At 42.8% G+C, this 14,184-nt stretch overlaps 1 protein-coding gene across 6 annotated transcripts in view; it reads left to right on the top strand.

Moving 5' to 3' along the window:
• The window catches only part of kalrna (kalirin RhoGEF kinase a), a gene marked incomplete at both ends in the record, with an annotated part of 131,532 nt that overhangs the window by 41,578 nt on the left and 75,770 nt on the right, over positions 1 to 14,184 (top strand). For 5 of the 6 annotated variants that reach the window (XM_083902657.1, XM_083902658.1, XM_083902655.1 and 2 more), the window contains 9 exons: positions 1,093 to 1,207; positions 4,236 to 4,428; positions 4,580 to 4,753; positions 6,468 to 6,551; positions 6,643 to 6,774; positions 7,219 to 7,341; positions 9,633 to 9,755; positions 9,852 to 10,043; positions 11,799 to 11,930. In XM_083902657.1, coding sequence (XP_083758783.1) covers positions 1,093 to 1,207; positions 4,236 to 4,428; positions 4,580 to 4,753; positions 6,468 to 6,551; positions 6,643 to 6,774; positions 7,219 to 7,341; positions 9,633 to 9,755; positions 9,852 to 10,043; positions 11,799 to 11,930 — 1,268 coding nt within the window. Of the gene's footprint in view, positions 1 to 1,092; positions 1,208 to 4,235; positions 4,429 to 4,579; positions 4,754 to 6,467; positions 6,552 to 6,642; positions 6,775 to 7,218; positions 7,342 to 9,632; positions 9,765 to 9,851; positions 10,044 to 11,798; positions 11,931 to 14,184 lie in introns of all 6 variants that reach the window. The other variant, XM_083902656.1, reaches the window with a different exon arrangement.

The following is a 14,184-nucleotide window of genomic DNA, read 5'->3' as shown; positions in this document are numbered from 1 at the left end:
TTTAAGTAAATTTAACGTCCTTGTCACGACTAGCTCTGTACAGGAAACCTGATTCGTCGTACGAATTTACAAAGTTTGGTTACTTCCTGTCAAAACCCCAATCCTAACCGTAATCCCCGAAAGAGCCTCAATAACAGGAAGTAGCCGCAGGTCGGCTTCCTGTACTACTACGGCTGCTAATCCCTACTAATTCATTATCCTCGGTCAGTCTTTAGCGTTGTTATTATTAAATATTATTTAAGTCCAGTTGCTCGGAGAAAATGTCGATGTTCAGAACTAGTTTTCAAGGTCGGCCTTGTGTCAATCAAAAACGTGGATAATTTTGGCGCCGGGAGCAGATTATTCCAGAGAGAGCTCCTGTCTAATGTGATTCGAATTAAATACGTACGTCATTGGACAGATGATTACAAGTGTCCTCTTGAGGACTGATGTCCAGAATGTGTCTGGCAGTGGACACGACCGTCCTCATGTTGTCTCCTTGGCCGAGTACAGTTTGAATAACTTCCTTCGTAGATTACCGGGGGGCCTTGTTCTCTTGTTCTCTGTTCAAACATTGATACCAAAAAACGCGCAGTTCAGTTAGAAAGTTCAGGAACCGTTTCCTAACGCCAACATTGTTGTACCGAGCCAGTCGTCGACGCAGCAGCTGTACAAACAGTAGGACGCTCAAGCGGGATAAGATCAGTGTTGCTGCAGATTTGTTAAAAACTGGACTTTTTTTTGTATACCAAACTCTTCCAGGAATCTGGGATTCCGACGGGGAGCTCTCGTGAGAACTTTCCACCCTTTTGTGCTTGTGTCAGCCAGTAAGAACGGTCAAGTAGGACGCTGGTTCAATCCTGCAAATATGGGTTCAGCCAATTAAAAAACACTGGTTCCTTTTGAGTTGTAGGAGCTTATAAGTTTGAGCTATGAAGGTTCTTAGTCATCAACGTCATAGTCATCTTCAGTAGTTCGCTGCAGGTCTTCAAATGTCTCAAATCCAGTCATCTACAGCGAACTACCAAAGACTCTGTATGATTTAGGTCCGAGTACTAGTTTCCGGTTCTTAAGACTGTCGTACTGATCATGTGCTTCCATGTGCGTCCACAGGAGGGCGCGATAAAAGAGGAGGACCAATCCTGACGTTCCCTGCCAGGAGTAACCACGACCGGATAAAACAAGAAGACTTGAGGAGGCTGGTGACCTACCTGTCTACTGTTCCCAGGTACATGCAGCAGAACTCAGACTTTAAATCGAATTATCTAGGTATGTTAGTCTGACTAAGAATAGTCTGACTAACATTGACTTTGTGGCTGCTTTAGCACTCTGTGAAGTAGACTTGACTGTGACAGACTAGGGTTAGAGGATGTGAGTGGCCCGTTGAGTGCTTCAGTTCTTTCCACACCGCGGCGAGTCAAGAGCTCCTTTCTTCTCCGCCATCGCGGCAGCAGACGGCGAGCAGCGTTTGATTAGCATCGGCATGAAAGCCGGACAGTGTCTGTGGTCCCCGACGGCAGCGAGGTCCGTCTCACTTCCCTTCACTGCAGGGTCCATTCATTCCTTTGCGGGGTGAAGCGCGAGTGTCGAGGATCGGCAGAAAAGTGATGAGTAATCATCAAAGCAGCTCCTTTCAAATTATGACTTTTGTGAGCAGATAAGCCTGAGGACATAAAAAATGAATAGACCAGTTGCAGAATTCTCTTTGGTATTTTCATTTTGGCCTGCAAGTTACCAGTGTTTGAAGCTAGAGGTTCATAGATACTCAACCAGGCACCTAGTAGGAACATCCATCACCTAATTATCATCTGTTAATCACCTAACTTGCTGAATGATTCCTACCAAATTTAGTAGTTGTCTTACTCTGGGTACCAGTGTGTGCAGTGCCAACTTTGACGTTGTTTGGATAAGAAATACAAGAGATATGGGTAGAAATGTGACGATATATATCACAAAAACATCCGACTCTTCTTAAAGATTTGTTGTAACCATTCAAAGACACATATTGAATGGGTACTGCACCACTTATTCGTAAAATCAACCTTGTGTTCTATTGAAGAGGAGCCAAAACTTGTGATTGAGACCAATAACTCCCATTTCCGGCCAAAGAACAGAAACGAGAAGATATTAAATATAGTATAAAAGGTCAATTTGAATGGAAATCTATACGGAATTGAGCAGATTTACTTGAACATGATGTCAATTTTGTCTATTATGCTCCTGCGTATGCATAGACATTAGTGCAGTTGACCGCTTGTATCGTCCAATAGGCCAATAGGGAATTCCAGTTCCGAAACCTCAAAATAGCCAAATTGCGAGTCTTGAAGCTTCCAAACGTCACTCAGTTTCCTGCTCAAGCTTTTCAAACCTCCTTGGCGGTGCGTTCAAGGACAACCCTGTCATCAAACACTGATGGACAGGCATCTACTTATAATAAATAAAGGATTTTCATTTGACAGCTTAATTGTGAGGGTCCCTGAATGCAACGCTGAGGCTTCGATCGGCGGGATTAAAGTGTAATTCAACCAAACCCCCCACGACAATCTGCACCTTCATTCCAGCCTCGCTCTGCTCCCCCCCCCCCCCCCCCCACTGCTAATCGAGTGGCTGTTTCCATGGCGACGAGCAGAGTTTGTGCCTCCCAGAGGCCGACGATAACGGCGGTGCTGTCGCTGAGTTTATATTAAGAGGGGCTGCCGTGTGGAAGGTGAGGTAATATCAGTATATTCTTACCCCCCACTCCTCCTCAATCAGCGGCGTCTGGATTTAGCGGAGTTGTTTATGAGCCGCTCTGCGATGGAGGAGGAACGGAGGAACGACCGCTGCGGCTGCTGTTACAGCAGCTTTTTACCTCTCGCGGTTAAAAGGCTTTCGTCTTATAAATGCCAAAGTACTTCTTTTTTGCTGTTAAAGCTGCGTCGTGATTCATATGTTCCCTTCACCTGCAGGGTCTTCACGTAATTACTGCAGCTGCGTTACCCGCTAAATGCAACGAGGACTTGCATTTCCTGCGGAAAGAAGAGAATAAAAGCACTTGTGTTTTCATGTAGCCAATCATTTAATTAGACAAACAAAACATTAGCCAACAACTGCCTTTGGTTTTGGGGCCAAAAAAAAGAATTCTATGTAATTTAGGCTATTTTCTTTTAGTGTGCTGTTATAAACGTAATATCTTTGTGAAGTAAGAATGGTCTTTTATATTTACCTTTGGAGTGGAGAATAGCTTAAAGGACAGCTTATTGGGTCCATACACTCTTAGAAATAAGGGTTCCAAAAGGGTCCTTCTGCAAGGGCTGAGGTTCTACCTGGAACCATTTGCTTCGAAAAAACCTTTCACAAAGAAAGGGTTTTTCAAGGGTTCTTGGTAACACTAATGGAACCATTTTGATCCAGAGAACCCTTTAAAACCCCTTTTCTGAATAAAGGGTTTTAAAAGGGTTCTTGGTGGAACCCTCCAAAAGGGTTCCAGGCGGAACCTTTATAAAAAGGTTCTACGTGGAGCCAAAAGGGGTTCTCCTATGAGGACAAGCCGAAGAACCTTGGAAGTTCTTGAAATTCTTGAAAGTTGGTGAAAATCGCCCTACATATACGTGTGGTCATTGAAAGTGCTTGAATCGGGTGCAAAATCGATATTTAGGTGTACGTAGACGCAGAACAAAATGTTGAGTCATCGTAATTACTAGCGGTGTTGTGGACGCTAGTTTACGGTCTCGTTCTCCACCGTTGAAGTGAGATTCCGTGCAGAACAATGAGCGAGTAAAGTTAAGCGAGAGAAATTACCAAAATGACAAAAGACAGACTTTGACTAAGGTCACAAAAAGGACAATCACTTGAAACTTGGAAATTGGCCCTGGAAACATTTTTGGAACCATCAGTTATGGCTAGGGCTGGGCGATATATCAAGAAATATTGGTTTTGACTGTCTTTTTGTAATTACTTAAAGGTGCCGTATGTAAGAATGTGGCCAAAAACGGTTACTACAGTCAAATTCAAAATACAGAGGTCTTTTAGGTTTCGTTTTTCTGACGTAACTGGCAACCCGTGGTTGAAATATAACTTTTGGTCCATGTCGCCCAGCCCTAGTTACGGCACGGTGGTAAATACATGAGCACTAATGTTGTTTTTCCAGATTATTAGATGTAAAATGACTGTATTTTAATGATATCGGTATACGTAGATGATGGCAGGGCAAGGAACATCAATGTTAATGGATGAGGTTTTTCAGTCTTTCTCACTCACGATCTCCCTCCGGACAGCGAGGACGTTTGCAAACGCGGCTTCACCGTCATCATCGACATGCGCGGCTCCAAGTGGGAGCTGATCAAGCCGCTGCTGAAGACGCTGCAGGAGTTCTTCCCGGCGGAGATCTGCGTGGCGCTCATCATCAAGCCGGACAACTTCTGGCAGAAGCAGAAGACGAACTTTGGCAGCGCAAAGTTCTCCTTCGAGGTCAGTCTTTGTCTCCGTTTTCTGATTTACCGTACAGATGGTTTCATTCTCTCAAAGAGACGGCCTGCTGTCAAACATGAAACGTGGCTCTGACCTCCACGGAAAAAAAACCACGTAATTGTTATATATTTATCTGACATTTCTTTCCCAGACCAGCATGGTGTCAGTCGAAGGTCTGGCCAAACTGGTGGATCCGTCGCAGCTGACCGACGACTTCGAAGGCTCTCTGGACTACAACCACGAGGAGTGGATGGATCTGCGAGTGTCTCTGGAGGAGTTCATATCCAGTGCGGTCCACCTGCTGTCCAGACTGGAGGACCTGCAGGTGACTAATGCCTTTATAAAGACATGTAAAGACCATTCAGACCAGTTATTAACCTGGTCTGAATGGTGGACAACACACGCGGTCTGATCTTGAACGCTTAAAACCTGATTGTTCAAAGTAGAGCTGCAATTTGTGGCCGAAAAAGACGATCAATTGAAGTATTTTGACTAGTGCTGGGCGCGTTAACACGTTAGCGGCGGTTAACGGCGTCAACATTAATGCACGTTAGCACATGGCGTGTTTCCATGACGACTGACCGAAAAAAGACGTGCGTTACTTCATGTTTACGTGACTCCCGATTGTTAAAATGAGTCTCTGAAGTAACGCTAAACTTGCACACATACGCAGTACACATGTACGCTGGTTATTTGCAGCGCTGCTCTTTTCCTTTGATAAATAGATCGCTCCAGTTCCACTGTAGGCGCGCTAACGGCGCTAAAGGAGCTAATGCAGCTAGCGGAGCTAACTGGTAAACGGTGCCTGGACTCCGGTGTCGCGGCACGTAAACATGACGTAACGTGTGTCTTTTTCCAGTCAGTCAGAAGATTGTGATATCGGTATCGGACACAAAAAAAAACAGTATCGAGCCGTCCACCAGGTGTGAACGGGGTCATACTGTGTTTTAGGGCTGAGCGATTTTATCGATTCTGCGATATATATATCGATTTTTTCCAGAAAGTATCGATTTTTCAGCCGCGAGTATCGATACATTAAGTCCCATTCAAATCCCATTTAAATCCGCCGTGTTACGCCTGGCACGTCCTTGCAGGAAGAGCGATTTGGTCAGCCGGCCGCTAGGTGTCGCTGTGGAGCATTTATAGCAAGTGACCCGTCTTCACACGACGCCGACGTCTCCCTCTTCCTGTAAACTCAGTGACAGCGAGGAGATTCAAGAAAACAGCGGCGAACACGAAGTCCAACACTTTCGTGCTTAAAAGCAGATGCGTGGGAGCACTTTCGGTTTAAAAAGAAGAAAGTAACACAGTTTTTCGAGCCGTGTCACCGGAGTTCAGCCACCGTTTTACCAGTTAGCTCCGTTAGCTGTTAGCTTACAGTGGAAGTGGAGCGGTGTGTTTATCAAACGAAAAGAGCAGCGCTACAAATAACCAGCGTAACCCGTGTAACTGCGTATGTGTGCCTCTGTTTTTAAAGTTTAGCGTTAATTTTAAGACTCGTTTTAACAACCGGAAGTCACGTAAACATGACGTAGCGCGTGTATTTTTCCGGTCAGTCGTCATGGAAACGAGTCACGCGTTGACGCCGTTCAAAAGCTGTTGTTATTGACTGTTTTTAGAAAAGCCATGGTACTATGTTTACTTACCTGGTGGCTAGACTGTTCAGAACAGGCCACTTGATGCACTTTTTAACTCTCCATTGTTAATTGCAATACTGCACTTTGTTTACTATTCAGGCTTGTAAGCTACAGTTAGCACTGTTTCAATTAAAGGGAACTAATTTTCTCATCACATTAAATACATCTTTAATTCATTTTGTCCAGCATTTGCAAGCGGTAGACTCTGTCCAGTCAGAGACAGATATATTGTGTAATTGATGTTTTTAGTTTTCAGTTCAATTGGAACACTCACAAGATGTCACCAAAATCACTTTGTCCCCTTCAATTTATATCAAATTATATCGAATCGTATCGTGAGCGGAATGTCGTGTATTGTATCGTGACATCAGTGTATCGCTACAGCCCTACTGTGTTTTCCAGGAGGTTCAGTCAAAGAAGGAGTTTCCTGCTGACGTGGAAGGATCTCGTCGGTTGATAGAGGAGCACACACAACTGAAGAAAAAGGTGAGACGATCCCCGTTCCCCCCCCCCCCCCCACTCGTTGCGTCAAATTTTAATCCCTTTTAATCCCGTTCTTTTTTTCGTGTTCTCGTAGGTGCTGAAGGCTCCGGTGGAGGAGCTGGACCGCGAAGGTCAAAGGTTGCTGCAGTGCATTCGATCCAGCGATGGGTTCTCAGGGAGAAACTGCATCTCCGGCTCGGCGGACTTTCAGAGCCTGGTGCCGAAGGTAAAAAAATGTTGTCGCTGATGTTATCTCGTAAAAATAGCTGCGAGTTAATTGTTGATTATTTCGTTTCTGTGTGTGTTATTTTCTTCCCTAACCTTGTCAGAGTCCACAGCTCCGAGTTTCGTCTAATGAGATGTAGTCGCCGCATGTCGCCTCATTAGCTGAAGGTCTCTGCAGGGAAAGTCGGGTTTCATTACATTACAGCTTGTTAGCGCACAAGTACATGTACTCCATGCTGTAAATCTAAAAAAAAGAAAGGGGCATTTATGTTAATATTTGATATGAGAGTCTCCCTTAAGAAGTATTTATTTAACACTAAAGCTGCTCTTGAACGCCTCACGTGTCTACAGGGAAAGTCTAATTATTGATTTTAGAATTTTACTCCACTTTCAATAGAGTTAATCTCTACATGAGCAGTACAAAATAATCATTTCTCTCGGTCAGGTGGCCAGTTTGCTGGACAAGCTCCACTCCACGAGGCAGAACCTTCACCAGATGTGGCACGTGAGGAAACTGAAGCTGGACCAGTGTTTCCAGCTCCGCCTCTTCGAACAGGACGCAGAGAAGGTGAGTCTCACACCTGAGCGTGATGCTAACAAACCTTTATCTTTTATCTAAAATAGTTCACCCACTTTTTAATCTCCAGAGTCCAGGGCCGGCCCAAGCCTTTATGGGGCCCTGAGCTGAATATGATTTGAATTTCTACCTACACATGAATGGTTGAAAATACGGTTTCAGCTGAGTCCAATTTGGAGCCTCAGAGTGTCGTCATACTTTAACATAGAGACGCGGTTGAAACTTTAAACGAATCACAAGATTTAACACGTTTGTCACCTAAGTCAAAGTTGTGATATGTTTTACAGTTTTTAAACAGTCACAGTTTAAGTTTTGTGTGTATTGCGCCGTTAGAACTCTGGAGTTTTCTTAATATGAAAACGAGGGTGATATTTTAACCGCCATATCTCCGTTAATTCGCACCCGTGTTGCACAAATTTAAACGTGGGAGCTCCTGAAAGCCTCCCGACGCTCACATGCAAGAAATTTATTCCGTGTCATCAACCGTTCTTGAAATACGTCAACTTTAAAACACGTTGCTTTCTCCGTTTTTCACCTGTTTTTGACTGTTAGAAACAAGCGTTTGGAAGGGGGGCGGGGGCAAGCGGGGAGTGGGAGGAGCTTGTACAACCGGCTGGTCTCTCAGTGTTAAAGGTTGATAAAAAAAAATACTACTTAGTCTAAATACTGCAAGTTTAAAAGGTTAAATCTGCCCAAATCGGCACCAATAAGCATGCACGGTCGAAATTTCTAGTTTAATAACCGCTAACAATCCTTCGTTCCGTGTAATATGACGATCTTTCATTTGAATTTACGCAAGACACATACACAGTTTTTGTTTATCTCTGCTTATTTACTCCCTGTCACTGTCTAAAAACATTTAGGGGAGGGGATTTAGAAGAAATAACAGCCCCTTAGCTTTTATCTAAACACATAAAAACATGGGTTAGCGTTTAATACGGCGGAAAATCCGCCAGCATTTTTGCCTCCCTTTTTTTTCTTACTACAGCAAAGTGATTAGCTGCGGTTTCCATTCAGCATTAACATACCGGCCTGTTTGCGAGTCTCGATCTGAAGCGGCGGCTATATATGGAGACGATCTCACTCCTCACTCGTGTCTTTGCAGAAAAGTACGACGAGAAAACACATCAGCACACGTTCACTGACAGATGGAAGTGGTAAATATTTACCGTCAAACAAACACTTTTGTCCACATCAGTGTGTGCGTGGGGGCGAGTTTACAGAAACAGAGTGCGGTGACGCGTTCGCTCGCTGAAAAAAAAAAAAAAAAACCCTGCCGGACAAATGGCTCACGTTGTTGTGTGGATTTGCCGTCGTCGTGGTCGTCGTCGTGGCAACCACGCGGAGGACGCCGTCACAACCTCCCATCTGTCTGTGAAGATTGATTCAGATTCGGAAGAACAGGCGTGAAGGTTGTCCCCGGCCCTCCTGGGTGTTCATGCTGACAAATGAGAGTGTATTTAAAGGACTAGTCCCCTGTTTTTTTTTTTTTTAGTCGCAGTTATGGTCGATTAAAAATGATTTCATGTAAAAAATCATTGCTCACTGTCTGCTGCTGCTGCTGCTGCTGGTGACTGCAGCGGCAAAGAGAGTCGGATTAAATACGTTTAGCAGAGCGTTATGAACGTCGGCTGTTGGGTTATTCAAAATTTGAAGTAAGTTACACAAAATTCCAGCCCATTTTTATTTAAAAAGACAACATTTTTTTAATCATCTTTAAGTTCACCTTTCATTTAACAGACAACTGGACAGCAAGTCTACTTTTTTTAATCTTTATTTTTTTAAAGTTGTTAGTAACCTAGCTAGCTTGCTAGCAATTTCGCAAGCTAGCCTGCGATCTACCTAGCTCGCTAGCAGGCAGACTGACCGACCGACAACTGGACAGCAACTGAACTTTTTTTTGTCTTTATTTCTTTTAAAGTTGTTATTTACCTAGCTTGCTAGCAATTTCGCTAGCTCACAAGCTAGCCAGTGATCTACCTAGCTAGCAGACAGACAGACCGACCGACATTTCCTCATACTATTGTTACTGTAATGCCCTCATATGATTCTTATTCTTATTTTTATTCGTTCTTAAAAATGTGTGTATGGGTGAAGGAACGTATGCACCTGCACAATAAATCGATTATTAATCGATTACTAAATTTAAAAATAAATAAATAATAATTTGTTGCAGCTCTAAGGCACCTGAAGCGAAAGTTCTCCAAACATCCAGGTCCATGTGTACATGTGACAATAAGGAACCTAATCTAATCTAATCTCGTGTCGCTTTGTCTGCGCAGATGTTTGACTGGATCAGCCACAACAAGGAGGTTTTCCTGCAGAGCCACACAGAGATCGGCCGCGGCTACCAGCACGCCGTGGAGCTGCAGACGCAACACAACCACTTTGCCATGAACTCGATGGTAGATTACGTCTTCAAAAGTTCTGATCTGGCGTTAAGTTCAACCAATAAGACGGGAAAAAAAACGGAATTAATTGTCCTTTTTTTACCCCCCCAGAACGCCTATGTAAACATCAACAGAATCATGTCCGTGGCGAGTCGACTGGCCGAGGCCGGCCACTACGCCTCCACGCAGATAAACCAGATCTCGAATCAGCTGGATCTGGACTGGAAAGGCTTTGCCGCCGCGCTGGACGAGCGCTCGACCATCCTCGCCATGTCGTCCGTCTTCCACCAGAAGGCAGAGCAGGTGAGACTGAGGCGATATATGCTAGGAGACTTTACTTTAATGCAGTGCTTCTCAATTATTTTCTGTAAACTGCAAAAGATAATCCACTATGTCGACTAGATTAACCCTCTGTCTGTCATGGTTAGCTAGAAATCTAGTAAAATGGATTAATAGCTAGCTTGTAGTAGTTAGCTAGCTAGACACTATATAGCCAGATAAGAGGTTTTCTTCAATCTATCTGCTAGCAAGCTAAAACAGTTGCTGTCCAGTTGTCGGTCTGTCTGTCTGCTAGCAAGCTAGGTATATCGCTGGCTAGCTTGCGAGGTAGTAAATTGCTAGCAAGCTAGGTAACTAGCAACTTAAAGGCAAGGCAAGTTTATTTGTATAGCGCCATTCTTACACAAGGCAATTCATAGTGCTTTACAGGCAGGAAATACATTTGAAATTAAAACGCAATAAATGCAAAAATCAATTATGAAATGAACACAATTTAAAACATTAAAACATTTAAAATCTCGCAAAAATGAATGCAATTTAAAATCATTATTTTAAAATTATTAAAAAGAAAAAGAAAAATACTACAAAAGTAGAGTCGCACCGGGCCATGGGGCCCGCCCCACGTCAAAGTAGAGAAACTCTCTTTAAAACCCTCTTTATTTAAGCATTAAATAAAGTTGTGTTTAATATCCTTTCATTTATGTGGGAAAAAAGGCTGCTTTTGTTCAGCTGCTGAGCTGCTAACTGTTTAATCTTCTTCTTTTTTTTTTTGCGTATGATTATATATAATAAATCAAGCCGCTCCGCTGCTGATTCTTGGAAGGTTGACATGGCAACAGATGGGACTTGTTTGATCCGTGCTGGGCCCTCGACATCAGCTACAAGTGTACGTTTTTTGAGAGAGAACGGGAGATGAAAGCGAGGGAGAGGGTTTGGCCGAGAGGAAGAGAGGAAAAACAGATCAACAGAAAATGTGTCGGGATGAGAGATGAAAACGGGAGAGTAAATGAGAGAGAGAGGGAAAAAACTGTGCTTAAAACCTTGGCTTGTTTCATTTGTTTGACAGCGGGGATCACGAGGGAAGGAAATAAACAAAGGCACACGGTGCTCACAAAAAGATGAGGAAAATGTCCCAGTAACACACAGTTGTCAATACAGATTAGAATAATTACAATTCTTTGCACAGGGATGATGAACGGCTGCAGCAAAATGTCATGGCAACAGCAGAGTACAGTCTATACTTTGGAAAAAGAGAATTTTCACACTGCGAGAGACAGAAAACAGTGGTTTTGAACAGTTTTTTACTGGGGCAAGATTGAAATGTGAAGAAAACCCCCCAACAGATGAAGCTCTACACTTTGATCAAATCAAAGTACAACATCAGAACATCATCTCTGCAAAGTTTGACTTTGATCGAGTGAAGCAGAACAAAATGAGAGAGGCTTTAGTACAGAAAGTACAGACGAGGTCTCATTTGGCACAACATCTGTGCCTTTTTGTATTTTTTTCATGTATTAAACTACTTTTTTTCTCACTTTTATATCACTATTAGTGTTCAATAAAACAATGAACTATAAAATGATGGTTTTGTTTATACTTTGTGGGGAAAAATAACAGTAAAATGACAGAGAAACATGTCACAAATCTAAAGTAAAATATACACAGCGGTTTTGTATTGTTTTAAAGATTATTTGCAGTGTGTGTGAAGTATTTATGGAATCTTTGCTATATTGATATTTATGCAAATCTTTATGCAAAGTTTCCTGTGTGTCGTCTCAGTTCCTGTCCGAGGTGGAGGCCTGGTGTAAAGTCTGCAGCGAGGGAGGTTTACCAACTGAGATGCAGGAGCTGGAGATCGCCATCCACCGCCACCAGAGTCTGTACGAGCAGGTCACGCAGGCTTACACCGAGGTAAATCCAAAGTAACCCAGTTACTGAACTCCGCCACGGGGGCTGTAGAAATGCTTAAAACAGCTTTCGAAATTCAATTAGACTAAATTCCATTTGGTTTCTGAGTCAAACCTATGAAGAGTTTCAGTCTGCTGCTCACAACCAGCTTCGGCAATTACGCCACAACTTTTTATTCGTGCCGACAAAGCACTTCTTTCTTCCACCTTTCTCAATTATGAACATGTATTTCACACAGCGTGCATTGTTGTTTTTGTTTTTTTCACTTCTCAGCATGTGGTGGAGCAGATCTTGTGTCTGATGTTCATTATTGTGACAGCGATGCTTAAGAGGCAGGGTTATATTTAGAGTTTAGTACCATTTCTGTTCTGTGGGAACACTGTGCGTGCCCTGGCATCATTTTTCCTGCCCCCCCTGCACTGCAGAACGAATGATTATAGCTTTTAGGGCATTAAGAAAGTCTTAAAATCTCAGGAAAAAATGCTTTTAAAAACCCTGAAAAAATGAACCTGGCAGGTAAAATGGACTCCAGAGTCCTGACGTTTGAGTGTGATGACATGTTTGATCTGTCGCTGTCACACTTTTACTATATTTAGTCCTGGAACATGTTCCTCTCTGCACTTTGCTGCACTCTGATGTGTATTTTTTTATTTTAGCTTTAGACAGGCTGTTACGCTGTCATTATATGGTTATACTAGGTACTAGGGTACCACAAAAAGAGACATACATGCATACAGAGAGTTATCGATTTATCTTTATATCTAACAACATGGTGCCAAATAAAACTTTAATTGAACCATAATTCTTTCTCCAAGTCAGTAAAAAAAAAAGAAAACGTTTCAAACTTATTAAAGGGGACATTATCCAAAATCAACTTTTTTATACATTTAAATCCTTATATCTGGTAATCTGGAGGCCCTATCAGTCAGGAAATAAAACACGTGTTGGTGACTGCCGCGCTCATTGCTACGTCACAATTCGCAAAATTCCTGGAATTGTTGTCTCACGGAGCTCCGCTTTGTCCGTTAAACGCGCGAGAGTGCTGGCGAGGTATCCGAAAACCGGAAGTGCGCAAAAACTTCTATTCTTGGCCCCACAGTGCAGCACAGAGTTCTACACAAACTTCCAGCCTCAGAGGATTTATCTGTCCAGTGGATACATGTTATATATGACAGCAATGTGCCTGCTAGAGCCCGCAAATGATCACTTTTCCTAATGCTAACTGCTGTTAGCTCCCAGTAGCCTCTGTGGCTGATGTCATTTCCAAGCAAGTTTTGTTTTGTTTTTTTTTTAAGGTGGACCTAAAGAGATACTACTAAACTGATCGTTCTGAACAGGGCTGTTTTTGCAGGGTGATTGAACTGCTGAGGTGCTTCATCCTTATGGTATTTTGACCAAAGCATGTCACAGACATGTTCATTAGGACACCAGGGAACTAGCTTATCTTGGAGAAATATGGTTCTTCAGTCATATACCTCTAATTTTTAACTGATTTACATTTGAATTGGCTCTAAACGGTGTAGGATTTTGATAATTTAGCTCCTCTCTCTCACAAATTACGCACTCAACTCTGTGATATCATTTGACACCAGATGTCTCTGAATAATTTAAGGCTCAAGATGTCGAAGATTGAAGATGCAGGTGTTTGTCGAAGCATCTGTTCTGCTTCACCTACTTCTTCTATTTGTTTCGTGACTTTAAAGTCCCAGATCTGGCCAATTGTCCTTAAGAGCTATATCTAACTGAATATAACTGAACTTTAAAAGTCAGACGAGGCATTTTCAGCTCAAAAACAAATGTCTGGACTTGTTTGTTTGTCCACAATTTGTATAAAAATGCTCGAGTTTTTATATCCCGCGTGTCATTATGCAAATCCTTTCTGTCGATGCCAGTCTTGCTGTTTTTACAGCTCGGCCCAGAAAGGTTCCTGCTCCAATAAAACCCGCGCAGCTGAACCAGTGACTTGATTAGTTTGTCAGTCATACTTTTATACAAAAAGCACTTAGACGTGGGCCCAGCAGCAGCATTTGAATCAGCCCTTAGACAGCTATAATAACCCCTGAACAAAAGTTTATTATCACCTTGTGTTTTTAAGCACTGTCTCGTTCTTTACAGAAAGAAAAAAGACAGGATTTCCTGTTCGTGTGAGGTCCAGAGATTCTCTTGGTGCGAGTCCGTGTGTAATTAAGCAATTAGCTGCGAGAGTGCTAGTTTAGAAAATACATGTTTTGGAGAGCAGAGATTGTAGAAAAGAAAG

This window comes from Microchirus variegatus, assembly GCF_963457635.1.
Source record: "Microchirus variegatus genome assembly, chromosome: 16".
NCBI classification, from domain to species: domain Eukaryota; kingdom Metazoa; phylum Chordata; class Actinopteri; order Pleuronectiformes; family Soleidae; genus Microchirus; species Microchirus variegatus.
Note: the sequence above shows the minus strand (reverse complement) of the source record. Positions and strands in the feature narration are given on the sequence as shown.